Source organism: Pristiophorus japonicus, chromosome 19, assembly GCF_044704955.1.
Source record: "Pristiophorus japonicus isolate sPriJap1 chromosome 19, sPriJap1.hap1, whole genome shotgun sequence".
Classification (NCBI taxonomy): domain Eukaryota; kingdom Metazoa; phylum Chordata; class Chondrichthyes; family Pristiophoridae; genus Pristiophorus; species Pristiophorus japonicus.
Window position 1 is genome coordinate 262,259 of NC_091995.1, and position 27,809 is coordinate 290,067.

The 27,809-nt window shown below is 49.3% G+C and overlaps 1 protein-coding gene across 2 annotated transcripts in view; it reads right to left on the reverse strand.

The window, feature by feature from the left end:
- daxx (death-domain associated protein) overlaps window positions 1–27,519 on the reverse strand; it is a 73,132-nt gene extending 45,613 nt beyond the window's left edge. For both annotated transcript variants that reach the window (XM_070861103.1, XM_070861102.1), the window contains exons 1-2: window positions 27,289–27,519; window positions 291–1,194 (exon numbers count right to left, since the gene is read on the reverse strand). In XM_070861103.1, coding sequence (XP_070717204.1) covers window positions 291–1,194; window positions 27,289–27,519 — 1,135 coding nt within the window. The remainder of the gene's footprint in view (window positions 1–290; window positions 1,195–27,288) is intronic.
- Window positions 27,520–27,809: the final 290 nt, after the last annotated feature.

Consider the following 27,809-nt stretch of genomic DNA (forward strand, 5'->3'; position numbering starts at 1 on the left):
GCACCTATTTTCTATGGCTGATCTGATCATGGTCTCAGGTCCACTTCCCTGCTCGCTCCCCATAACCCCGTGTCGGTCAAGAAACTGTCTATAAGAACATGAGACAGATGAGACTTGGAAGGAACGTCTGGGCCCCACACGCTAAGCAACGGTTAAAGCTTGGTGCGTGAAATGGAGAGATTTCGCAGCACCCCCTCCCCCCCTTTGAATGGTTCCCGGGGTACGCCATGGGCGCACTCCCCTCCCTCCCCCCCGGGGAAACCCCCTGCACGTTACCAACGCCGACCCACCTGGCTTATAATCGTCGGTGAGGTGACTGCCAAAGTTGTAGACCAGGTCGAGATGCCGCCGCTCCTGCAGCCGGTTACCCACCTCCCGGAACACGTCCTGGGCCATGCTCTGAATCTGCCGTTGGCTCAGCCCCAGGGTGTGCCGCACGCTGGCCTTGTGCATGATGTTGCGGATATCCTGGTAGTCGGGGAAGTGGTCGGGCTTGTTGATGAAGCGCTCCACCTTGCGGTTGATCTCGGGGTAGCGGGTGCCGGTGAAGGGGATGCGCTGCTCGATGACCCGGCCAGTCAGGCTGGAGCAGCTCTTCAGCTCGCACAGCTTCTCGAAGATCTTCACCATCTTCTTCTTCAGCCGGTGCTCCTGGATGTAGGAGGAGTCTTCGTCCTCCAGCTCGGTCAGGTCCAGCTCCCGCTCCTGCAGCCGCCTGATCTCGTCGGCGTAGACCTTCAGCAGGTTCTCCAGGTAGCAGATCTGCCGCCGCGACCCGCTGCCGGACCGCTTCTTGTCAGCGGCGGCGGCAAGCGGCAGGGGGGGTTGTGAGGCGGACGTGGAGGCCGCGTCCCCCGACTCTGCGTCAGTCCTGTCGGGGCAGGCCTCCTGCTCCTTGGCGTCTGCGCCAGGCTGGCTCTCGGGCCCCCCTGGCGGCCCCTGCTGCTTCGAGCTCTCCCGGTTGGTCAGGGCCAGCTTGGTCTTCTGGGAGTTGGCTTTGAGCGCCGTGCACAGCTCGTTGATGTAGACAAAGACTTTGCTCCTCTTGCCCTGGACTCGGGTCAGGCAGCGGCCCAGCACGTTGCGGAATTCCGTGGAGGCCAAGTAGTCCGGGAAAGCCTTGCTGTATTTCCGCTGCAAGAAGTTGATCACTTCCGGGTTTTCTTCCGTTAATGTCGCGCAGAATTCCACAAACTAAAAGTCGGGGAGAAAGACGACAAGAAGCAGAAGCATTAGTCACAGATCAAATCCAATGTCGACAAGCACGCCACCTTTGCATCGGCCCACCAACACATGCGGAGCAATGTCATTTCTCCTGCTGCCAAAACCAAACGACCCTTTCAAATAAACATAGAAACTAGGTGCAGGAGTAGGCCATTCGGCCCTTCGAGCCTGCACCACCATTCAATAAGATCATGGCTGATTATGCAACTTCAATACCCCATTTCCTGCTTTCTCTCCATACCCCTTAATCACTTTAGCCGTAAGGGCCACATCTAACTGCCTTTTGAATATATCTAACGAACTGGTCCCAACAAGTTTGTGGTAGAGAATTCAACACGTTCACAATTCTGAGTGAAGTTTCTCCTCATCGCAGTCCTAAATGGCTTGCCCCTTATCCTTAGAATGTGACCCCTAGTTTTGGACTTCCCCAACATCGGGAACATTCTTCCTGCATCTAACCTGTTCAGTCCCGTCAGAATTATATATGTTTCTATGAGATCCCCTCATTCTTCTAAATTCCAGTGAATATAAGGTACAGCAGGCGGTGAAGGCGGCAAATGGTATGTTGGCCTTCATAATAAGAGGATTTGAGTATAGGAGCAGGGAGGTCTTACTGCAGTTGTACATGGCCTTGGATTTAAAACCACCACTGCTGGGAAGCAGCTGGATGACGTGAGCCTGATCCAGAGCTTTCCTCCTGGTCTGTGCAGTCACTTGAATTGAGCGACGTAACGAGTCAAACTCCGGAGCTCCAGCCTTCATATTTAAAGTCCAGAGCAGCTCGGGTTAAGCGCCTGTCCGAAGTAAATTACATGTCTGAATATGGGGGGGATGCACGGACAAGAGAACTGCACCATTGCAGTTCTGTCACACCTAAAGCCACGTGGTCCTGCTCATCTACAACCCCTCACTGAAATTTGTTAGCTCAAGAGGTATAGAAAACATAAAATATAGTAATTAAACTGACACTCACGGGAAGGGCTGCATTGAGGGAGGGGCGGTACTGAGGGAGCGCCGCACAGTGGGAGGGCCGGTACTGAGGGAGGGGCTGCACTGTGGGAGGGGCTGCACTGTGGGAGGGGCTGCACTGTGGGAGGGGCTGCACTGTGGGAGGGGCTGCACTGTGGGAGGGGCTGCACTGTGGGAGGGGCTGCACTGAGGGAGGGGCTGCACTGAGGGAAACATAGAAACATAGAAAATAGGTGCAGGAGTAGGCCATTTGGCCCTTCGAGCCTGCACCGCCATTCAATGAGCTCATGCCTGAACATGCAACTTCAGTACCCCATTCCTGCTTTCTCGCCATACCCCTTGATCCCCCTAGTAGTAAGGACTACATCTAACACCTTCTTGAATACACTTAGTGAACTGGCCTCAACAACTCTCAGTGGCAGAGAATTCCATAGGCTCACCACTCCCTGGGTGAAGCCCCTTACCGTTCCATTACGAGCTGGCGATGTTTGACTCTTGGTCCAGCAGTATCTGCACGCTGCCTCCCCTGTGGGTGGTGTGGCGATCCAATGGGGGTCTCGCCAGGCTCCTCTTCATCATCATCCTCCTTCTCCTGAGGTGGGCCTGCAATCCCCCCTGGCAATGCCTGGCCCCTCATGGTGGTCTAGCTATGCAACATGCAGCACACCACAATGAATTCAGATACCTGAGGGGTGTATTGAAGGCTGTCTCCAGAGCGATCGGTCTACTTGTAGGAGATGGCATATCTCTGTCAGCACTTCCTTTCAGAAGCATAGACTTCTCATACACTGCTCCTCAGAGACCTGGAGGTATGAGCGTTGATGCCTGTAAGCCCAGTGGGGGGTAAGCTCTCCTCCCCAGATGTCTTCGGCCTCTCCTCATCCGTGGGCCAACATGGCCAAGAGCCCTTCTTCTAGCTTGACGCCACCTGGCAATAGCATGGAGAATGATATGCTGTCGAACTAATAATGCCCCCATTAAATTCTCTCACTGAAGTTGTAAGGGTGGATAAAAGTGAAGTTTGCAAGTCGGAGCTTCAAGTGTGATGTGTGCAATAGTTGTAGTCAATGTGACCTGGGATGTAGGATCCTCATCGTTCCAATTATTAAACTGCCAATACTGCCTGCTGCACCCTGGGAACGCCTCATTTTTCAGACATTTTGTGGGGCAGGCATTAAATGAGGGTAAGGGCTGAATTTTGCATCCTGGGCAGTAGCAGAGCGTTTCACGACGACTGACGTCATGATCTCAGTGAAAATTGATGGTGGGGCGGTAAGTTTTTGAGCACCGCAAACAATGAGCCGAATTTGCCGGCCGGGCGATGGAAAGCTGGAAGCCCAGCGTTATGCCTAGAAACACCATTTACCGCCCCTCCGGGGCACAAACTGAGGCATAACCCAGTCAAAAATCCAGCCATAGTGTCTTTCATTTCATTCTGTGCAGAAACAAATCCACTGATTTATGCTCCATCCTAGAACTTACTCCACACCTCTTATTCCCATTTGGGTTTAAAAAAAAAGGTTCATCCATGTTCCCTTCCAATCCTAAATTCCTAAATCTTAGTTTCTGCTATCTGGCATTTGAGCTCTTCATCGTCATGACAAACTGGATTAATGTTGCTGTCTGTATACACTTGCTTATAAGGCTATAAATTTAAATCACAGTTTGCATTAAAATTAAGTGGGGTGGGGGGGTCACCTTATACACAGGTCATTGGAATGGATGGTACTGTTGCTCAGTTAGGGGCTACATCTTCTCCCGATCTTGGCCCAGTCAGTTAATTGAAGACTGATCATCTATTGCATTTGAACACATAATTTCGAGCGATAGGGTCTGTTGTAATGTTGACCATTATCTTGTACGTGGGTCATAGATTTTTTGTTGTTGAGTTTTTGGGCTGGAAAGTAGTGGGTTATCTTAGACATGGCCCCCATATAGGAAATTTGAATTATATCATGTGATGGTTTCCTCTTTTCCTAAGAAGTTGTATTAATCAGTGTAGGCACAATAAACTGATAACAATGCGTAATCCCCTACCCTGTCAGAGCTTCAAGAATTAAGCTGTTCAAATCTAATGAAGCCTTTCACATTTCGGTATTTTCACTGCATCTACTCGGTGAATACTGTTGATTTTCTTTCACTAACCTTTATCATTGTGTCTCACATTCTTATATGACTGGTGATAAAATTCGGACAATGATTAATTTTAATAACCACAGACAAATTTGTAATTCACTTTTTCCACAAAAGAAGCGGCTTAAAGCTCCGAAGATAACACAGGAAACTCTTGCAATTTACTTTACTTGTATATCTTATTTAATTGGTGGACTCAAAAATATTATGAAACACTATTGGCTAATTTTCCAAGCACAAGGTGCAGATGGTGATTTCAATGGACGGAAAGTTGTGGGCAGCGCACCAGGATTTCTTGATATGGATGGTCAGTGAGTGAAATTTCCCCCTGGTAGTATCCACTTGGTAAATCGGTCCTTAACTAATCTCCCATGTCATTGCTTACAAGTAATCTGGTGTCTAAAACATTATTATATTTAACTGCTCAGGTGGATCTTGATCTAATCTACCTTGTAAGGAAAGTAATCTAAATAGGTGTTGGACATCCTGGCGAGTGAGTGATATGTTGGACATCTTGGGGAGTTAAGGGTTAACAGTCAAACTTCCTTGTATCTTAGAACAACGGACTTTTCAAGATAAACAGGATGGCGCTGAAGTGTCGGGAGAGGGAAACATGGCTTGTCTTCTGCTTTTAGTGTCGAGTGTTATGAAAAGTACTGTGCAAGGAAATAACAGAGTAATGATGTCAGCCATGAGTGATTAAAGTGCACCTTTAGTGGCTAGTGTAATAAGCATAGGCAGAGGGATTCATTAACTATAGCATAGAAAGATAAAGGTTCATAAAGCCTACTCTTTAGAGGATTCAAGAACAGTTAAGTCAGGAAGTCTTGTTTAAGGGAAGTAGCTTTGGAATAAACAACTACACGGTTTATATGAATGGACTGTTTTCAAGAGATTCAGGAACAGCTACATCTTGAGGTCTTATCATTGACATACACCTTTGATGTAGGCAAAACATAGTGTATAAAGGAGCATGGTTTTCACAGGGCTTGAAAGGTAGAACTAGAAACCGAAAGGCGCTCTCCATGTCTAGTTGGGCCGGTCATTTATACTCCATATATACTCCACAATCAAGTGTCTTACTCGAAGCGTCATTGTGAACCAGTGGAGGAAGGAGGCTCACTGGCAGTTGAATGTTAATAGGTCCTGAGGACAGTTACACACTAATTATTGTGGCTGTTGGATTTTCTTTCAGATTGCCAGCTGCTTGATCAAAGTAGCTCAGGCAGTTTATATAGAGACTAATGGGTACACAGGAGTGACACAAGCTGCAATGTAATAATGGGATTTAAGTACTTTCTCTGGAAGATTGGAAGCTTGCAAAGTGTTTAAATCTTGATTAACAGATATCTGGAGGTTGGAGTCTATACCGGGGTTGAGGAAATTTATGTATAGCACAATGGTAATGCTTGCTGTTTTCAAACTGAAGGATTGTGAATAAAAATACACATAAATGAGTGAGACACTCTTTGGGCTGTTGTGAAGTTGTTTCTATTCACATCCAATTCTCTCCACCTAGTAACTGCTTTCTAGGAACTCACTTAAAGTATTAGAATAAAAATGTAATTAGGTTATCCAAGTAGATCAGTTCAAAGACTGAAGTTTCTGATAGCGCAGCCCCAGCCATTTACTTACGGGAGGGGCGGTACTGAGGGAACGCCGCACTGCCGGAGTCACAGAACACTGCAATTATCAGCGAACATCCCCACTTCTGACCTTATGATGGAGGGAAGGTCATTGATGAAGCAGCTGAAGCTGGTTGGGCCGAGGACACTGCCCTGAGGAACTCCTGAGCGATGTCCTGGAGCTGTGATGATTGATCTCCAACCACCACAGCCAGATTCCTTTGTGCTGGGTATGACTCCAGCCAGTGGAGAGTTTTCCCTGATTCCCATTGACCAGTTTTACTAGGGCTCCTTGATGCCACACTCTGTCAAATGCTGCCTTGATGTTGAGGGCAGTCACTCTCACCTCACCTCTGGAATTCAGCTCTTGTGTCAGTGTTTGGACCAAGGCTGTAATGAGTTCTGGAGCCGAGTGGTCCTGGCAGACCCAAACTGAGCATCGGTGAGCAGGCTATTGGTGAGTTGATGTATTCACCGAGGCACATGAAATCATGGGCCTTACGCTAAACATCCGTAAGACAAAGGTCCTCCACCAGCCTGTCCTCGCCGCACAGCACTGCCCCCCAGTCATCAAGCTCCACGGCGCGGCCCTGGACCATTTCCCATACCTCGGGAGCCTCTTGTCAACCCGCCCTCCTGTATGGATCAGAGGCACGGACGATGTACAGAAGACGCATCAAGTCGCTGGAGATAAATCACCAACGATGTCTCCACAAGATCCTGCAAATCCCCTGGGAGGACAGACGCACCAACATCAGTGTCCTTGTCCAGGCCAACATCGAAGCACTGACCACACTCGATCAGCTCCGCTGGGCAGGCCACATAGTTCGCATGCCAGACATGAGACTCCCAAAGCAAGTGTTCTACTCAGAACTCCTTCACAGCAAACGAGCCAAAGGTGGGCAGCGGAAACGTTACAAGGACACCCTGAAAGTGCGACATCCCCACTGACACCTGGGAGTCCCTGGCCAAAGACCGCCCTAAGTGGAGGAAGTGCATCCGGGAGGGCGCTGAGCACCTCGAGTCTCAGTGCCGAGAGCATGCAGAAACCAAGCACAGGCAGAAGGAGCGTGCGGCAAACCAATCCCACCACCCCACAGTCCGACGAAGATCTGTCCCACCCGTGACAGGGTCTGTGGCTCTTGTGTTGGACTGTTCAGCCACCAAAGAACTCACTTTAGGAGGGACTGCCTATGATGATGATTGGTAAGTGCCAATTGAAGGCACTGTCGACGACACCTTCCATCGCATTGATGATGATTGAGAGTAGACTGGCAGGACGGTAATTGGCCGGATTGGATTTGTCCTGCTTTTTGTGGACAAGACATACCTGGGCAGTTTTCCACATCGTCGGGTAGGAGCCAGTGTTGTGGCTGTACTGGAACAGCTTGGCTAGAGGCGCGGCTAGTTCTGGAGCACGACAGCCGGGATGCTGTCAGGGCCCATAGCCTTTGCTGTATCCAGTGTGCTCAGCTGCTTCTTGATGTCACAAGGAGTGAACCGATTTGGCTGAAGACTGGCTCCTGTGATGGTGGGGAGCTCAGGAGGAGGCTGATATCCACTCGGCACTTCTGGCTGAAGATGGTTGCGACACTTTGCAGCAGAATATTTGCACTCTAATCACCCGCAGTTAACCTTCATCCATCATTTTTGCAATCTTAAATTTGTGCATTTTACAACTTGCTGAGCAATCCTTGCACACAAGTCTTCAGGATTATGAACCATGATCAGTTCAGCTATACTGAAGTGCTAACTTCTAAACTCTCTCCATTATTGCACTGCACATTTTCTATTCTTTTAAACCTTCCTATAATTGGGTGCCAAAAAAAGTCTTGTAGAACATAAGAAATAGGAGGAGTCGGCCATACAGCCCCTCGAGCCTGCTCCGCCATTTAATGGCTGATCTGATCATGGACTCAGCTCCACTTCCCTGCCCGCCCCCTTATTCCCTTATCGGTTCAGAAACTGTCTATCTCTGTCTTAAATTTATTCAATGTTCAAGCTTCCACAGCTGAGGCAGCGAATTCCACAGATTTACAATGCTCAGAAGAAATTCCTCCTCATCTCAGTTTTAAACGGGCAGTCCCTTTATTCTAAGATTATGCCCCCTAGTTCTAGTCTCCCCCATCAGTGGAAACATCCTCTCTGCATCCACTTTGTCAAGCTCCCTCATAATCTTATACGTTTCGATAAGATCACCTCTCGTTCTTCTGAATGCCAATGAGTAGAGACCCAACCTACTCAACCTTTCCTCATAAGTCAACCCCCTCATCTCCGGAATCAACCGAGTGAACCTTCTCTGAACTGCCTCCAAAGCAAGTATATCCTTTCGTAAATATGGAAACCAAAACTGTACGCAGAATTCCAGGTGTGGCCTCACCAATACCCTGTATAACTGTAGCAAGACTTCCCTGCTTTTATACTCCATTCCCTTTGCAACAAAGGCCAAGATTCCATTGGCCTTCCTGATCACTTGCTGTACCTACATACAGGTCCCGCTGTCCTGCAGCACTTTGCAATTTTTCTCCATTTAAATAATAACTTGCTCTTTGATTTTTTTTCTGCCAAAGTGCATGACCTCACACTTTCCAACATTATACTCCTCTGCCAAGTTCAACATTAAAAGAAATACAGCGCTTTTAATGTAGTAAAACATCCCAAGACGCTTCACAGGAGCGATTATCAAAGAAAATTTGACACCGAACCACATCAGGAGCTATTCGGTCAAATGTCGAAAAGCTCGGTTTAAGAGCATTGTAACAGAGGAGAGAGACACAGAGAGCTTTAGGAATGGAATTGCAGCGCAGAAGGCACAGCCGCCAATGGTGGGTGTTTGAAATCAGGGATATGCAAGAGGCTAGAATTGGAGAACTGGAGCACAGAGTTGTAGGGCTGGAGGAGGTTAGAGAAAGGTGGTGATACAAATAGATCGGCCGTGTGGTTGACAATGAAGAGGAAAGCTGCGGACTGCAGGAAGTTATCGATGGACTGGTCAGGTGGGCAGAACAGTGGCAAATGGAGTTCAATCCGGAGAAGTGGGAGGTACTGCATTTGGGGGAGGGTGAACAAGGCAAGGGAATACACATTAAATGGTAGGACACTGAGAAGTGCAAAGGATCAAAGCGACCTTGGAGTGCATGTCCACAGATCCCTGAAGGTAGCAGGCCAGGTAGATATTGTATTCCTAACACATATGAGACTGCACACAGGGAGGTTAAAGTAACAGTGACCTCAGTCTTTAATAAGACACTCCAGAGTAAGGAGCAGTCCTTAGGGGCCGGCTTATATACAGTGTTCCCAAGGGATGCTGGGATCCCTTGGGACTTCAGGGGATGAGCTCCCTGGTGGCAGAACATGGGAGTGCATGCTTTACAGATACACAACAGTAGATAAAGTGGTTAAGGCGGCATACGGAATGCTTGTCTTTATTAGCCGAGGCATGGAATACAAGAGCAGGGAGGTTATGCTTGAACTGTATAAAACACTGGTTAGGCCACAGCTGGAGTACTGCGTGCAGTTCTGGTCACCACATTACAGGAAAGATGTGATTGCACTGGAGAGGGTACAGTGGAGATTTACCAGGATGTTGCCTGGGCTGGAGAATTTTAACTATGAGGAAAGATTGGATAGGCTGGGTCTGTTTTCTATGGAACAGAGGCGGCCGAGGGGAGAAACTTAGAAACATAGAAAATAGGTGCAGGAGTAGGCCATTCGGCCCTTCGAGCCTGCACCACCATTCAATATGATCATGGCTGATCATTCACCTCAGTAACCCTTTCCTGCTTTCTCTCCATACCCCTTGATCCTTTTAGCCCTAAGGGCCATATTTAACTCCCTCTTGAATATATCCAATGAACTGGCATCAACAACTCTCTGCAATAGGGAATTCCACAGATTAACAACTCTGAGTGAAGAAGTTTCTCCTCATCTCAGTCCTAAATGGCTTACCCCTTATCCTTAGACTATGACCCCTGGTTCTGGACTTCCCCAACATTGGGAACATTCTTCCTGCATCTAACCTGTCCAGTCAGAATTGTGTGTGTTTCTATGAGATCCCCTCTCATCCCTCTAAACTCCAGTGAATACAGGCCCAGTTGATCCAGTCTCTCCTCATATGTCTGTTGTAGGAGGTAGGCACCTTTAGAATATAGCAGAATACTAGGCATTAGGCACCTGCTAGATATATCTAAACGCATATAAGTTTAAAGTGGCCACACATAAAATGGCTGCCCAGGCATGATGGGAAATCAGGTAGTCAAGCTGTGAACTGTTGAATGTTCAATGACCGAGCAATAACCCTGTGAGGCCCACTATAGGAATGCCTTGGATGCAGGATAAGAATAATGAGGAGAGAACCCATCTCCCGTATTCAAGGCCATAAACCAATTAATTCCCCAGGAAGAAAGAGATAAGAGAACCCATCTCCTGTAAACAAGGTTAGAAACCAATTATTTCTCCAAGAAGAAAGAACTAGTGAGAGAACCTATATCAATCAGCCCAAGCTGACAAAAGACGAACACATGGTTCCTGAGACATAAGGGGAATTCTATTGGGTTAAAAGAACCTATATGTAATCTATAATCGTTGTGATTGGCTTGTGTCCAACCGTGATGGGCTGTGTAACTGCAGTAAACTGTTTGTAACTGTTGTGAAACATATAAAAGTGAATGTAACCCTTTGTTCTGTGGAGAGAAACCTGGATACGGTCCTGAGTTTTTCCTCCCCGCTGAGCGTAATAAAAGCTGCATCAGCATTGGAACCGACTCTGAGTGTTGAGTGATTCTTCTAAGAAAACACTAACGCTAACATGTCAATCCTGTCATTCCGGGAATCAATCTGGTGAACCTTCGCTGCACTCCCTCAATAGCAACAACATCCTTCCTCAGATTTGGAGACCAAAACTGAACACAATATCCCAGATGAGGCCTCACTAAGGTCCTGTACAACTGCAGTAAGACCTCCCTGCTCCAATACCCAAATTCCCTGGCTATGAAGGCCAACATACCATTTGCCTTCTTCACCGCCTGCTGTACCTGCATGCCAACTTTCAATGACTGATGTACCATGACACCCAGCTCTCGTTGCACCTGCATTTTTACTAACCTGTCACCATTCAGATAATAATCTACCTTGCTGTTTTTGCAAAGTGGATAACCTCACATTTATCCACATTATACTGCATCAGCCATGCATTTGCCCATTCACCTAACCTGTCCAAGTCCCCCTGCAGCCTCCCCGCAGCTCGCACTGCGACCCAGCTTAGTGTCATCTGCAAACTTGGATATATTATATTCAATTCCTTCGTCCAAATCATTAATGTATATTGTAAATAGCTGGGGTCCCAGCACCGAACCCTGCAGCACACCATTAGTCACTGCCTGCCATTCTGAAAGGGACCCGTTTATTCCTACTCTTTGCTTCCTGTCTGCCAACCAGTTCTCTATCCATGTCAATGCATTGCCCCCAATACCATGTGCTTTAATTTTGCACACTAATCTCTTGTGTGAGACCTTGGCAAAAAGCCTTTTGAAAGTCCAAATACATCACATCCACTGGTTCTCCCTTATCCACTCTACTAGTTACATCCTCAAAAAACTCCAGAAGGTTTGTCAAGCATGATTTCCCTTTCATAAATCCATGCTGACTTGGACCGATCCTGTCACTGCTTTCCAAATGCGCTGCTATTTCATCCTTAATAATTGATTCCAACATTTTCCCCACTACCGATATCAGGCTAACCGGTCTATAATTACCCGCTTTCTCTCTCCCTCCCTTTTTTAAAAAGTTGTGTTACATGCTGTAAATTTCTATGATTCTACGTGATTAACAGGACAGTGTTCCCTCCAGCTCTTGGGTTTGCTATTGAAAGGAAAAGCAGAACTGGGAATCAGTCAGTCCAACGACCCAATACTAGGTAACAAACTACCCTCTAAGCAAACAATCGGCAGATCACAGATCCAGACACATTATTTTCACCTATTTTAATCTCTCGAAGTAGCACTCAGCACAATTTTTTTCTGAGCTCACTGGGGTTTTTGACTGAGCAGCATTGCACACCCATGGGAGTTAAATTTAAAGCCCAGGGCACTGAAATCAGCCTCCCACTTCCACATAGCGAGGAAAAAAACAAGCTGTACCTGATCAACCTCAGGCAGAGGATTGAACAATAACATAAGAAATAGGAGTTGTCGGCCATTTGGCCCCTCGAGCCTGCTCCGCCATTCAATAAGATCATGGCTGATCCGATCATGGACTCAGCTTCACTTCCCTGCCCACTCCCCATAACCCTTCACTCCCTTACCATTCAAAAATCTGTCTCTCTCCACCTTAAATCTATTCAATGACTCAGCCTCCACAGCTCTCTGGGGCAGTGAATTCCACAGATTTACAACCCTCAGAAGAAATTCCTCTGCATCTCCGTTTTAAATGGGCCGCCTCTTATTCTGAAACTATGCCCCCTAGTTCTAAGTTCCCCCGCGAGGGGAAAACATCCTCTCTGCATCCACCCGGTCAAGTCCCCTCTTATCTTATACATTTCAATAAGGTCACCTCTCAATCTTCTAAGCTCCAATGAGTATAGGCCTAACCTACTCAACCTTTCTTCATAAGACAATCCCTTCGTCGCAGGAATCAACCTCGTGAATCTTCTCTGAACTCCCTCCAATGCAAGTATATCCCTCCTTAAGTAAGGAGACCAAAACTGTACGCAGTACTCCAGTTGTGGCCTCAACAATACCCTGTACAGTTGAAGCAGGACTTCCCTACTTTTATACTCCATCCCCCTTACAATAAAGGCCAACATTCCATTGGCCTTCCTGATCACTTGCTGTACCTGCATACTAACTTTTTGTGTTTCATGCACAAGGACCCCCAGGTCCCACTGTACTGCAGCTGAAGACACACCCACCAATGGTTGAGTGATTATAATCAGAGATGCTCCAGAGGACAGAATTAGAGGAGCACAGACATCTTTTGGGGGGGGGGGGGGGGTGGGGGGGTGCTGGAGGAGATGAGAGATAGGGAGGGAGGAGGCCATGGAGGGATTTGTAAAAAAAAGATGTGAATTTTGAAATCAAGGCGTTGTTTAACCAGGAGCCACACTACATGCAAGGATAATTTAGGCCCCGTGGAGTTTGGACAAAAATCCTGGAGGCAAAGCAATTGATGTATGCCTCAGAAAACAGATTGCCAATAAATAGCACAACTGAAAGATGCTCCACAAACCTCGATAGAAAAGCTCATTGCTGCTTTGGTCATTGACAGAGTGGCCTCTCAGGTGGACATAAAAGATCCCATGATACTATTTCAAAGAGGAGCAGGGGAGTTATCCCCAGTGTCCTGGGGCCAATAGTCGACATATTTACCGAGGTGCATGAAAGCATGGGTCTTACGCTAAACATTCGTAAGACAAAGGTCCTCCACCAGCCTGTCCTCACCGCACAGTACTGCCTCAGTCATCAAGAACCACGGCGCGGCCCTGGACACCGTAGACCACTTCCCATATCTCAGGAGTCTCCCATCAACAAAAGCAGGCATCGACGACGAGATCCAGTGCGCCAGTGCAGCCTTCCGTCGCCTGAGTAAAAGAGTGTTTGAAGACCAGGCCCTCCAAACTGTCACCAAGCTCATGGTCTACAGGGCTGTAGTAATACCCGCCCTCCTGTATGGCTCAGAGACATGGACCATGTACAGTAGACACCAAGTTGCTGGAGAAATACCACCAACGATGTCTCCACAAGATCCTACAAATCCCCTGGGAGGACAGACGCACCAACGATCGTGTCCTCGACCAGGCCAACATCCCCAGCATCAAAGCACTGACCACACTCGATCTGCTACACTGGGTGGGCCACATCGCATGCCAGACACGAGACTCCCAAAGCAAGTGCTCTACTCGGAGCTCCCTCACGGCAAACAAGCTAAAGGCGGGCAGCGGAAACGCTACAAGGATACCCTCAAAGCCTCCCTGATAAAGTGCGACATCCCCACTGACACCTGGGAGTCCCTGGCCCAAGACCACTCTAAGTGGAGGAAGTGCATCAGAGAGGGCGCTGAGCACCTCGAGTCTCATCGCCGAGAGCATGCAGAAACCAAACGCAGGCAGCGGAAAGAGCGGCGGCAAACCAGTCCCACTCTCCCTTACCCTCAACGACTATCTGTCCCACCTGTGACAGGGACTGTCTCTCTCATATTGGACTGTTCAGCCACCAAAGAACTCACTTCAGGAGTGGAAGCATGTCTTTCTCAATTCCGAGGGACTGCCTATGGTGATATGATGGGTGCGTGGGACCTTGCTTGTGCGCAAATTGGCTGCCGCGTTTCCCACATTACAACAGTGACTACGCGAGGTTGATTCCTGGGATGAAGGGGTTGTCTTATGAAGAAAGGTTGAGCCGCTACTCATTGGAGTTTAGAAGAATGAGAGGTGATCTTATTGAAACGTACAAGATACTGAGGGGACTTGACAGGGTAGATGCAGAGAGGATGTTTCCCCTCGTGGGGGAATCTAGAACTAGGGGCCACAATTTCAAAATAAGTGATCGCTCATTTAAAAACGGAAATGAGGAGGAATTTCTTCTCCGAGAGGGTCGTAAATCTTTGGAATTCTCTGCCCCAGAAAGCTGTGGAGGCTGGATCACTGAATATATTTAAGATGGAGATCGACATATGTTTAAATGACAAGGGAGTGAAGGGTTATGGGGAGCGGGCGGGGAAGTGGAGCTGAGTCCATGATCGGATCAGCCATGATCGTATTGAATGGCGGAGCAGGCTCGAGGGGCAGATGGCCGACTCCTGCTCCTATTTCTTATGTACATTCCAAAAGTACTTCATTGGCTGTACAGAGAGTGGCATCCATTAAGTGAACTTATATTCAAAGTTTACATCCAAGCAGGAAACGAGATTTGCTGTTTCGTTTCAGCTTTCTGCAGTTCCTTCACAATAAACTGTCAGCTTCCGAGAAAGTCACACACAATGCAAAGTGACGCTAGATACCAGAACAGATGGTCGCAACGCATGTGCTTCAATTGCAATCCAGCACGACAAAAAGATGACTAACTTTTGTGCAACGAATCTGGCCACCCACCCGACATTTTTAACCTGCCAATTTAGATATTTACAACGACACAGAAACATCGAAAATAGGATCAGTAGTAGGCCATTCGGCCCCCTTTGAGCCTGCACCGCCATTCAATATCATGACTGATCCTCTATCTCAACACCATATTCCCACTTTCTCCCCATACCCCTTGATGCCTTTTGTATCGAGAAATCTATCTCTCTCCCTCAAATATATTCAGTGACTTGGCCCCCACAGCCTTCTGTGGTAGAGAATGCCACAGGTTCACCACCCTCTGAGTGAAAACATTTCTCCTCATCTCGGTCCTAAATTTCCTACCCCGTATCCTGAGACTGTGACCCCTTGTTCTAGACTTCCCAGCCCAGGGAAACATCCTCCCCGCATCCAGACTGTCCAGCCCCGTCAGAATTTTATACGTTTCAATGAGATCCCCTCTCATTCTTCTAAACTCTAGTGAATACAGGCCTAGTCGACCCAATCTCTCCTCATACGACAGTCCTGCCATCCCAGGAATCAGTCTGGTGAATATTCACTGCACTCCCTCTGCGGCAAGTATATCTTTCTTAGGTAAGGAGACCAAAACTGTACACAATACTCCAGGTCTCACCAAGGCCCTGTATAACTGTAGTAAGACATCCTTGCTCCTGTACTCAAATCCTCTTGCAATGAAGGCCAACATACCACCTGCCTTCCTAACTGCTTGTTGCACCGGCAGGTTTGCTGTCAATGACTGGTGTTCAAGGACACCCAGGTCCCTCTGTACATTGACACTTCCCAAGCCACCACCATTTAAATACTATACTTCCACAAAATTTGCGATTTGAAACTGTACAACAGGATCGCATGGATAGATTATTGGCAGAGAGGACTAGAGGCCATCAATATAAGACAGTCACCAAGAAACCAATGGGGAATTCAGGAGAAACTTCTTTACCCAGAGAGTGGTGAGAATGTGGAACTCGCTGCCACAGGGAGTGGTTGAGGCGAATAGTATCGATGCATTTAAGGGGAGGCTGGACAAGCACATGGGGGAGAAGGGAATAGAGGGTTATGCTGATGGATTTCGAGGAGGAAAGACGGGAGGAGGCTTGAGTGGAGCATAAATGCCGGCATGGACTAGTTGGGCCGAATGGCCTGTTTCTGGGCTATATATCCGATGTAATCCTAGGTATCGAGAGTACCCTGACGGTTAGAAACCTTTGGCCTTGGAAACACGGACAACAGATGGAGATGGGCGCTCCTGATCCTAAGGAGAGTGACTGGGGGGGGGGGGCATTTTAAATATGTCTCAACGCTTCATGGGTAAACATGATATCCTACGGCTCACTTGACTCCCTTAGGAAGTTATGGAGAGTTTAGTTAAAGCTGTCCCACTCTTGGGTGTTATGGTCTTAAGAATTAGCATTAGAAATAGCTTGCCTTTAGAAAGCACCTTTCACAACCCCAGGGTCTTCCCAGTGTTTCACGACCAGTGAAGTTTTTTTTTAATTTAAAAAGTGTAGTCATGATGGCAACATAGGAAATTTGTGCACAGCAAGACTCCTCAAACAGATAAACAACCAGATCAGTTGTTAGTGATACTGGGTGAAAGATAAACGTTGGTAGCACACCAGGGGTGCCAATACATCTTTTGTGCCGACCCGAGGGGGCAGGAGCCTCGATCCAACGTCTCACTCGCAAGACGGCAATGCAGCACTCCCTCGGTACAGCACTGAAGTATCAGCCTGGATTGTGTGCACAAGGAACTGGACTTGAAACCACAATTTCTTGGCTCAGAGGCGAGAGTGCTATCACTGAGGCAAGGCCGACTCCATTACCAGCAGCCTCAGTATTGAGGAGCTCCACTGAATGCGACATAAATAAGTATGAAAAGAAAAAGTTAATTTATTTAACTTCTCAAAAAAAAGTGCCATTCTAATTGCCTTGCCGAGCAAACACATTTCCGCTTCAATGTCAGCTGTGGCTCAGTGGATATCTGAGTCAGAGATTGTGGGTTCGAGTCCCACTCCAGGGACTTGAGCACACAAAATAAATCTAGGCCGACACTCCCGGGCAGCGCCGAGGGAGCGCCGCACTGGCGGAGGGGCAGCGCCGCACTGTCGGAGGGGCAGCGCCGAGGGGCAGCGCCGCACTGTCGGAGGGGCAGCGCCGCACTGTCGGAGGGGCAGCGCCGCACTGTCGGAGGGGCAGCGCCGAGGGGCAGCGCCGCACTGTCGGAGGGGCAGCGCCGCACTGTCGGAGGGGCAGCGCCGAGGGGCAGCGCCGCACTGTCGGAGGGGCAGCGCCGAGGGGCAGCGCCGCACTGTCGGAGGGGCAGCGCCGAGGGGCAGCGCCGCACTGTCGGAGGGGCAGCGCCGAGGGAGCGCCGCACCGGCGGAGGGGCAGCGCCGCACCATCGGAGGGGCTGTCTTTTGGATGAGACCTTAAACCCAGGCCCCGTCTCTCCTCTCGGGTAAATGTAAAAGATCCCATGGCACTATTTCGAAGAACAGGGGAGTTATCCCCGGTGTTCCGGCCAATATTTATCCCTCAAATCGACATGACATTTAAAAAAAAGAGATTATCTGGTCATTATCAAATTGCTGTTTATGGGAGCTTGCTGTGCGCAAATTGGCTGCTGTGTTTCCCACACTACAATAGTGACTACACGAGGTTAATTCCGGAGATGACGAGAAGGTTGAGCTTATACTCATTGGAGTTTAGAAGAATGAGGGGTGATCTTATTTAAACCTACAAGATTCTGAGGGGGCTTGACAAGGTAGATGCAGAGAGGATGGTTCCCCTCGTGGGTGAGACTAGAACCAGGAGTCACAGTTCAGAATAAGGGGCCACTCATTTAAAACTGAGGAGGAGGAGAAATTTCTTCTCTGAGGGTTGTAAATCTGTGGAATTCTCTGCCCCATGGAGCTGTGGAGGCTGGATCATTGAATATATTTAAGGCAGAGAAAGACAGCTTTTTGAATGATAAGGGATTCAAGGATTGTGGGGAGCGGGCGGGGAAGTGGAGCTGAGACCATGATCAGATCAGCCATGATCGTATTAAATGGCGGAGCAGGCTCGAGGGGCCAGGTGGCCTACTCCTGCTCCTATTTCTTATGTTCTTTCAAATACAGGGCTATCCCTTCCTCAACAAGATCATGGCTGATCTGATCCTGGCCTCAACTCCACTTCCCTGCCCGCTCCCCAAAACCCTGGACTCTCAACATTCAAAAATTCCCAATCTTCTGGCATTCCACTGTTCTCCAATTTGATACTGTTGAGAATGTGTAAAGAAAGGTTGCGAATGTGGTAGATGGATAGAGAATGTGGCAAAAGGATGGAGATAGGGAATCATGGGAAAATAGCTAAAGAAATATCAAGATTCAGACAACTGCAGAATCAACAGAAAAAAAAGGGGTTACCAAGAGTTGAAGTTGAGGTTAGATACGGGTCATGAGAAAGACGCAAGGCAGCACAAAGAAAGAAAGCAATCCTAGATAGGAGGGGAAAAGTAATAGCTTCTACTGATGAGGAAGAGAAACTAATTGGGTTCTTTACTGATAAGGGAAGACAGTGTAGCAAAGCTATAACTAACCTGACCCTGACACCAGCCCTAATTGGGAGACTTTCTTGCCTCCCATTGGACGTACTCGGGGGGGGGGGGGGGGCAGAAAGGGATTGGATAGACCAAGTGCTAATCAAATGTGTTCTGTTTTGAAAATGTATAACTACTGTGCTTTTCGCGCTGTAAAGGGGCTTGTCCAGGGGAAGGTAAACAGGCTCTGATTGAGAGTGTCCCTTTGTCTTGACAAGTCCCGGCCGGAGAATCTTCAATAAAGGTCCTTTACAGAAAAGGCAAGGTGCTCGTGTCAGTGTATTCGCTGAAACAGATTGAGGGAAAAAGAATCCGTATTAACACTATCCTTTACTTCCTTAGTTAGCCATGGATGGTACATCCTTCTCTTAAGAGTCTTTCTTTCCCACTGGAAAATATCTTTGCTGAGAGCTTTGAAATCTCTCCTTAAATGTTTGCCACTGCTTATCTACTTAATCTATTTTCCCACTTTAGCCAACTCTTCCTTCATACCTTTGTAATTGTCTTTATTTAAGTTCAGGACACTAGTTTGAGACCCAACTTTCTCATCCTAAAACTGAATTTTAAATTCTACCATGCTATGATCACTCTTCCCAAAAGGATCCTCCACTACGAGATTAATTAATCCAGACTCGTTACACTTTAGATCTAAAATAGTCTGCTCCCTGGTTGCGTTCCACAACGTATTGTTCCAAGAAACCATCCTGAATACACTATGAACTCTTCCTCAAGGATACCTATTGAGGGAGTGCAGCGAAGGTTCACCAGACTGATTCCCAGGATGGCTGGACTGACAGATGAAGAAAGGCTGGATCGACTAAGCTTATATTCACTGGAATTTAGAAGGATGAGAGGGGATCTCATAGAAATATATAAAATTCTGACGGAATTGGACAGGTTAGATGCAGGAAGAATGTTCCCGATGTTGGGGGAAGTCCAGAACCAGGGGTCACAGTCTAAGGATAAGGGGTAAGCCATTTAGGACCGAGATGAGGAGAAACTTCTTCACCCAGAGTGGTGAACCTGTGGAATTCTCGACCACAAAGTTGTTGAGGCTAGTTCATTGGATATGTTCAAAAGGGAGTAGATGTGGCCCTTACGGATAAAGGGATCAAGGGGTATGGAGAGAAAGCAGGAATGGGGTACTGAAGTTGCATGATCAGCCATGATCATATTGAATGGTGGTGCAGGCTCGAAGGGCCGAATGGCCTACCCCTGCACCTATTTTCTATGTTACCTGTGCCAATTTGATTTGTCCAATCAATATGAAGATGAAAATCACCCATGGTTATTGCAGTACCTTTCTTACAAGCCTCCATTATTTCTTGATTTATACTTCGCAAAAGACATTGTAAACACACAATCTCGCTATTTTCAATAAGTTTAGTTATTTGCCATTTGCGATGCAGCATCGACAAGAGTGTAAACCTGCTGGCCTTTTTGCTTTTTCCTCAGTGACCTGCTGTGTATTTCCAGGCCTTTTCTGTACAAGGGAAACTGTATAATCTCAGTGACATTTGAACTATATAGACAAACATCCTTCACACACAGCCTGTATTTATATAGACCTTTTAACGTAGTAACACATCGCTTCACAGAAGCATTATCAATCAAAATTTGACACCGAACCACACAAGGATATATTAGAACATAAGAAATAGGAGCAGGAGGAGGCCATTTGACCCCTCGAGCCTGCTCCGCCATTCAATAAGATCATGGACAAAGGTCCACTTCTCTGCCCGCTCCCCATAACCCTTCGCTCTCATCACTCAAAAATCTGTCTATCTCCGCCTTACCAATACCCCGTATAACTGTAGCAAGACTTCCCTGCTTTTATACTCCATCCCCTTTGCAATAAAGGCCAAGATTCCATTGGCCTTCCTGATCACTTGCTGTACCTGCATACTAACCTTTTGTGTTTCATGCACAATTACCCCCAGGTCCCTCTGTACTGCAGCACTTTGCAATTTTTCTCCATTTAAATTATAATTTGCTTTTCTATTTTTTCTGCCAAAGTGGATTACCTCACATTTTCCCATATTATACTCCATCTGCCAAATGTTTGCCCATTCACTTAGCCTGTCTATAGCCCTTTGCAGATTTTGTGTCCTCCTCACAACTTGCTATCCCACCCATCTTTGTATCGTCAGCAAACTTGGCTACATTACACTCGGTCCCTTCATCCAAGTCATTATTAGATTGTAAATACAGATGGTGGGGGGGGTAGGTTTTAAGGAGTGTCTTAGATGAAGGAAAAGAGGTCGAGAGGCGGAGAGGTTTAGGGAGGGAGTTCCAGAGCTTGGGGCCCAGGCAGCTGAAGGCACGGCCACCGATGGTGGAGCGACTGTAATCAGGAATGCTCAAGAGGCCAGAGTTAGAGGAGCGCAGAGATCGCAAGAGTTGTGGGGCTGGAGTAGATTAGAGAGATGGGGGGAGGGGCGGGTACCATGGAGAGATTTGAAAACAAGGATGAGAATTTAAAAATCGACACTTGGCTTAACCAGGAGCCAATGTAAGTCAGCAAGCACAGGGGTGATGGGTGAACGGGACTTGGTGCGAGTTAGGAGACATATCTATACAGCCTATTTTTAATACAAAATTAGCCGTGTGGTTGACAGTGAAGAAGAAAGCTGCGGACTGCAGGAAGATATCGATGGACTGGTCAGGTGGGCAGAAAGGGGGCAAATGGAGTTTAATCGTGTGAAGTGTGAGGTAATGCATTTGGGGAGGGCTAACAAGGCAAGGCACTACACATTAAATGGTAGGACACTGAGAAGTGTAGAGGAACAAAGAGACGTGAAAGTCCACAGACCCCTGAAGGTAGCAGGACAAGTAGATAAAGTGGTTAAGGAGGCATTGGGAGTTTGTTCCTCCCAAAACTCGGGAGTCCATTTCCTCTGTCCCAGCTGTGGACAGGGTCTGATCCCACCCCTCCCTCCCTCCCTCCCTCTCCCCAGGGGCTGTCTCAGTTCCCCTCCCCACCCCACGCTCTCAGAAATTTACTGCATGGAAGGAGGCCATTTCGGCCCATTTTGTCCGCACCGGCTGACCAAGAGCTACCCAGCCTAATCCCACTTTCCAGATCTGGGTCCGTAGCCCTGTAGGTTACAGCACTTCAGGTGCACATCCAAGTACTTTTTAAATGTGCTGAGGGTTTCTGCCTCTACCACTCTTTCAGGCAGTGAGTTCCAGACCCCCATCAGACATTTCCCCTCAAATCCCCTCTAAACCTCCCCCAAATTACTTTAAATCTATGCCCCCTGGTTGTTGATCCCTCTGCCAAGGGAAACAGGTCCTTCCTATCCACTCTATCCAGGCCCCTCAATTTTATACACCTCAATCAGGTCTCCCCTCAGTATCAAAGAAAACAACCCCAGCCTATCCAATTTTTACTCATAGCTAAAAGTCTCCAGTCCAGGCAACACCCTCGGAAATCTCCTCTGTACCCTCTCCAGTGCAATCACATCTTTCTTGTAATGTGGTAACTATAACCTCCCTGCTCTTGTATTCCATGCCTCAGCTAATAAAGACAAGTATTCCATATGCCGCCTTAACCACCTTATCTACCTGGCCTGCTACCTTCAGGGATCTGTGGACCTGCACTCCCAGGTCCCTTTGTTCATCTACACTTCTGTGTCCTCCCATTTAATGTGTATTCCCTTGCCTTGTTAGCCCTCCCCAAATGCATTACCTCACACTTCTCCGGATTGAATTCTATTTGCCACTGTTCTGCCCACGTGACAGTATACAGCTTTCTTCTTCATTATCAACCACACAGCTAACTTTTGTATCTCTGCAAGTGTTTTAATCATACTCCGACATTAAAGTCCAAATCATTAATATATACCACAAAAAGCAAGGGACCCAGTACTGAGCCCTGCGGAACCCCACTGGAAACAGCCTTCCAGTCACAAAAACACCCATCGACCATTACCCTTTGCTTCCTGCCTCTGAGCCAATTTTGGATCCAACTTGCCACTTTGCCCTGGATCCCATGGGCTTTTACTTTCGTGAAGTTAGCCATGTTATGAAAAGCCTTGCTAAAATCCATATACACGACATCATATGCACTGCCCTCATCGACCCTCCTGGTTAACTCCTCAAAAAATTCAATCATGTTAGTCAGACACGACCTTCCCTTAACAAATCCATGCTGACTGTCCTTGATTAATCCGTGTCTTTCTAAATCAAGATTTATCCTGTCCCTCAGGATTTTTTTTCCAATAACTTTCCCACCACCGAGATTGGCCTGTAATTACTCGGCCTATCCCTTTCTCCCTTTTTAAACAAAGGTACCACATTAAGTCTCCCAATCCTGTGGCACCACACCTGTAGCCAGAGAGGATTGGAAAATGATGGTCAGAGCCTCTGCTATTTCCTCTTTAGCTTCTCAACAGCCTGGGATACATTTCATCCGGGGCTGGGGATTTATCCACTTTCAAAGATGCTATGCCCCTTAATATTACTCTCTCATTATGTTTACCTTGTCTAATATTTCACACTGCTCCTCGATATCAGTGTCTGCATCACCCCCCTCTTTTACAAAAACAGATACAAAGTATTCATTAGGAACCTTGCCCACATCTTTCGCCTCCACACACGATAGTATTATGGTCTCTAAATGGCCCCACTCATTCCTTAGTTACCCTCCTCCCTCCCTCCCCCGTTTCTTTCTCTCTCTCTCTCTCTCTCTCCCCACACACTCAATCTCTCCTCCCCCTCACCCCACCCCCTCACTCACTCCTCCCTCCCTTACTCTCCTCCCCCCCCACCTGCTCCCTCCCCCTCACCCCCTCCCCTCACTCATCCCCCCCCTCACTCACACTCACTCATCCCCCCCCCCCCCATCACTCACGCTCACTCATCCCCCCCATCACTCACGCTCACTCATTCCCCCCCCCTCTCACTCACGCTCACTCCCCTCTCACCTTATTGCCCCCTCACTCACTAATGGGACTCAAGGTAGACAAGTCCCCTGGTCCTGATGAAATGCATCCCAGGGTATTAAAAGAGATGGCGGAAGTTATAGCAGATGCATTTGTTATAATCTACCAAAATTCTCTGGACTCTGGGGAGGTACCAGCGGATTGGAAAGCAGCTAATGTAACGCCTCTGTTTAAAAAAGGGGGCAGACAATAGGCAGGTAACTATAGGCCGGTTAGTTTAACATCTGTAGTGGGGAAAATGCTTGAAACTATCATTAAGGAAGAAATAGCGGGACATCTAGATAGGAATAGTGCAATCAAGCAGACGCAGCATGGATACATGAAGGGGAAATCATGTTTAACTAATTTACTGGAATTCTTTGAGGATATAACGAGCATGGTGGATAGAGGTGTACCGATGGATGTGGTGTATTTAGATTTCCAAAAGGCATTCGATAAGGTGCCACACAAAAGGTTACTGCAGAAGATAAAGGTACGCAGAGTCAGAGGAAATGTATTAGCATGGATCGAGAATTGGCTGGCGAACAGAAAGCAGAGAGTCGGGATAAATGGGTCCTTTTCTGGTTGGAAATCGGTGGTTAGTGGTGTGCCACAGGGATCGGTGCTGGGACCACAACTGTTTACAATATACATAGATGACCTGGAAGAGGGGACATAGTGTAGTGTAACAAAATTTGCAGATGACACAAAGATTAGCGGGAAAGCGGGTTGTGTAGAGGACACAGAGAGGCTGCAAGGAGATTTGGATAGGTTAAGCGAATGGGCTAAGGTTTGGCAGATGGAATACAATGTCGGAAAATGTGAGGTCATCCACCTTGGGAAAAAAAACAGTAAAGGGAATATTATTTGAATGGGGAGAAATTACAACATGCTGCGGTGCAGAGGGACCTGGGGGTCCTTGTGCATGAAACTCTTTTAGGAGCAAACAAAAAACATTAAACCGTGCCCCCCCGATCTGGGGGAAACACCAACATTTACAATGCCCTTTTTTATTTTTTGGGCACAGAATTGAATTTTTCTCCAAGTGCTCCCTATAAAAGGGGAGGGGGACACTAAAAGCACCGGCAATTAAAACAAATTAACTTAAAAACATAAAATCAAATTAAAATTTGGTTGCCGGGCGTGATGATGCACTCCAGTCCCTCCGGTGCCCACCTCTCGCGGAAGGCCGCGAGCGTACCGGTGGACACCGCGTGCTCCATCTCCAAGGACACCCTGGACCGGATGTAAGAGCGGAAGAGAGGCAGGCAGTCAGGTTAAACGACCCCCTCGATCGCCCGCTGTCTGGACCGGCTGATGGCACCCTTGGCTGTGCCCAGGAGCAGTCCTACGAGGAGGCCTTCGGACCTACCCGCTCCCCTCCGCACAGGGTGCCCAAAGATCAGGAGAGTGGGACTGAAGTGCAGCCAGAATTTCAGGAGCAGCCCCTTCAAATAATGGAACAGGGGCTGCAACCTCGTGCACTCAATAAAAACATGGAACACGGACTCCTCCAGACCGCAGAAATTGCAGGCGGCCTGGGAGTCCGTGAACCGGCTTAAAAATTTATTGCATGGCACTGCTCCGTGCACCACCCTCCAGGCCAAGTCCCCGACAAATAGTGGGAGGACCCCTGCGTAGAGTGCCCTCCATCGGGGACCCCCGCCTCCTCCGGACGGCAAGATGGTACGCCATGGCGTGTCCGGACGGCCGGCGAGGATGGCAAAGTTGAGAGTGTGCAGGAGCAGCCCGTACAGGAAACCCCTCCGTGCGGAACTGAAAGGCACGGAGGGGATTTCCTCGAGGCGGCTCAAGTTGTGAGGCGCTGGCTCCCGAGGGAGGTTCCGGGGTTTGGCACCGATGAGGGGGTCCGTCCGGACGGGATCTCCCCACGTGCTTGAGCCTCCTCGATGCACCTAACGGAGTCGGGGCCCAGAGCTCTTTTTAGCGACTCGATGGCAGCGGCCGCGTGGCGGACGTTGGCAGAATTTAAGCGCCGCGCCAGCGTGTCTGGCGCCATCCAGCCCGCTCCTCCGCCATCGAGCAGGTCCCTGACCCTGGTCACCTCACCAGCCACAGCCCTCTCGTCCGACCGCCACATAAAACCTCGGTCGTGGAGGTACGGATTCCCGAGCAGCGGCTCCTGCAGGACAGCCGCCACTCCAGCCGGCGGAGAGCTGCGCTTGGTGGAGACTTTGTTCCAGACCCTGGTGAGTTCCTTGTAAAAGACAGGCAGCTCCCGGAGGGCGGTCCTGACCCAAAAAGTTAGTTTGCAGGTGCAGCAGGTAATCAGGAAGGCGAATGGAATGTTGGCCTTCATTGCGAGAGGGATGGAGTACAAAAGCAGGGAGGTCCTGCTGCAACTGTACAGGGTATTGGTGAGGCCGCACCTGGAGTACTGCGTGCAGTTTTGGTCACCTTACTTAAGGAAGGATATACTAGCTTTGGAGGGGGTACAGAGACGATTCACTAGGCTGATTCCGGAGATGAGGGGGTTACCTTATGATAATAGATTGAGTAGACTGGGTCTTTACTTGTTGGAGTTCAGGAGGATGAGGGATGATCTTATAGAAACATTTAAAATAATGAAAGGGATAGACAAGATAGAGGCAGAGAGGTTGTTTCCACTGGTCGGGGAGACTAGAACTAGGGGGCACAGCCTCAAAATACGGGGGAGCCAATTTAAAACCGAGTTGAGAAGGAATTTCTTCTCCCAGAGGGTTGTGAATCTGTGGAATTCTCTGCCCAAGGAAGCAGTTGAGGCTAGCTCATTGAATGTATTCAAATCACAGATAGATAGATTTTTAACCAATAAGGGCATTAAGGGTTACGGGGAGTGGGCGGGTAAGTGGAGCTGAGTCCACGGCCAGATCAGCCATGATCTTGTTGAATGGCGGAGCAGGCTCGAGGGGCGAGATAGCCTACTCCTGTTCCTAATTCTTATGTTCTTACACTCCCCCCTCACCCTCACCGCCCCCTCACCCCCTCCCCTCACCTCCTCCACCGCCCCCTCACCCCCTCCCCTCACTCACTCCCCTCACCTCCTCCACCGCCCCCTCACCCTCACTCCCCCCCCCCACTCACTCCCCTCACCCCCCCCCTCACACTCACTCCCCTCACTCACCCCCCCCCTCACACTCACTCCCCTCACTCACTCCCCCCCCACACTCACCCCCTCCCCTCACCCCCTCCCCTCACCTCCTCCACCGCCCCCTCACCCCCTCCCCTCACTCACTCCCCTCACCTCCTCCACCGCCCCCTCACCCACTCACTCCCCTCAACCCCCCCCCTCACACTCACTCCCCTCACTCACTCCCCCCCCACACTCACCCCCTCCCCTCACCCCCTCCCCTCACCTCCTCCACCGCCCCCTCACCCCCTCCCCTCACTCACTCCCCTCACCTCCTCCACCGCCCCCTCACCCTCACTCCCCCCCCCCACTCACTCCCCTCACCCCCCCCCTCACACTCACTCCCCTCACTCACTCCCCCCCCACACTCACCCCCTCCCCTCACCCCCTCCCCTCACCTCCTCCACCGCCCCCTCACCCCCTCCCCTCACTCACTCCCCTCACCTCCTCCACCGCCCCCTCACCCTCACTCCCCCCCCCCACTCACTCCCCTCACCCCCCCCCTCACACTCACTCCCCTCACTCACTCCCCCCCCACACTCACTCCCCTCACTCACTCCCCCCTCACACTCACTCCCCTCACCCCCCCCACACTCACTCCCCTCCCCTCTCCCCCCTCACTCACTTACCTCAGCGAACAGTTGCTGGTTCTCGAGGCGCACCAGGCCGCGGTCCCGGTCCCTCCGCTCCTCCTCCTCCTCCTCCTCCCCGGGGGCCCGGCCCTGGGCCGCCCGCTGCAGCCTGACCCGGCGCCGAGCGCGGGTCCCCGAGGCCTGGGCCTCCGCCTGGGCCTGGGCCTGGGCCTCGCCGTCCTCGTCCGACAGGAGGTTCACCACCCCGGCCCCCCGCCGCAGCGCCATTCCCCCCCGCCTCTCTCTCTCCCCCCTCAGCGGCCGATGGCGGCCGGCGCCATCTTTCCCCCTCCCCCCCGCCTCACGCTACAACAACAACAACAACAAAAGCTCCCCTTCTCTCCCCGCCTTCAGCGACCGGCCGGACAACCGCCAGCGCAACACGCCGCAACAGCCGCTCCCATTGGCCGCCAACCCTTCAGCCCGCACCCTGTCGCCGCCTGCCATTGGCTGCCGCGCCCCGCGCGGGGCCCCCAAAACCCTCGCTATTAGCTCTTCCCATTGGTCCGCCCGCTCAG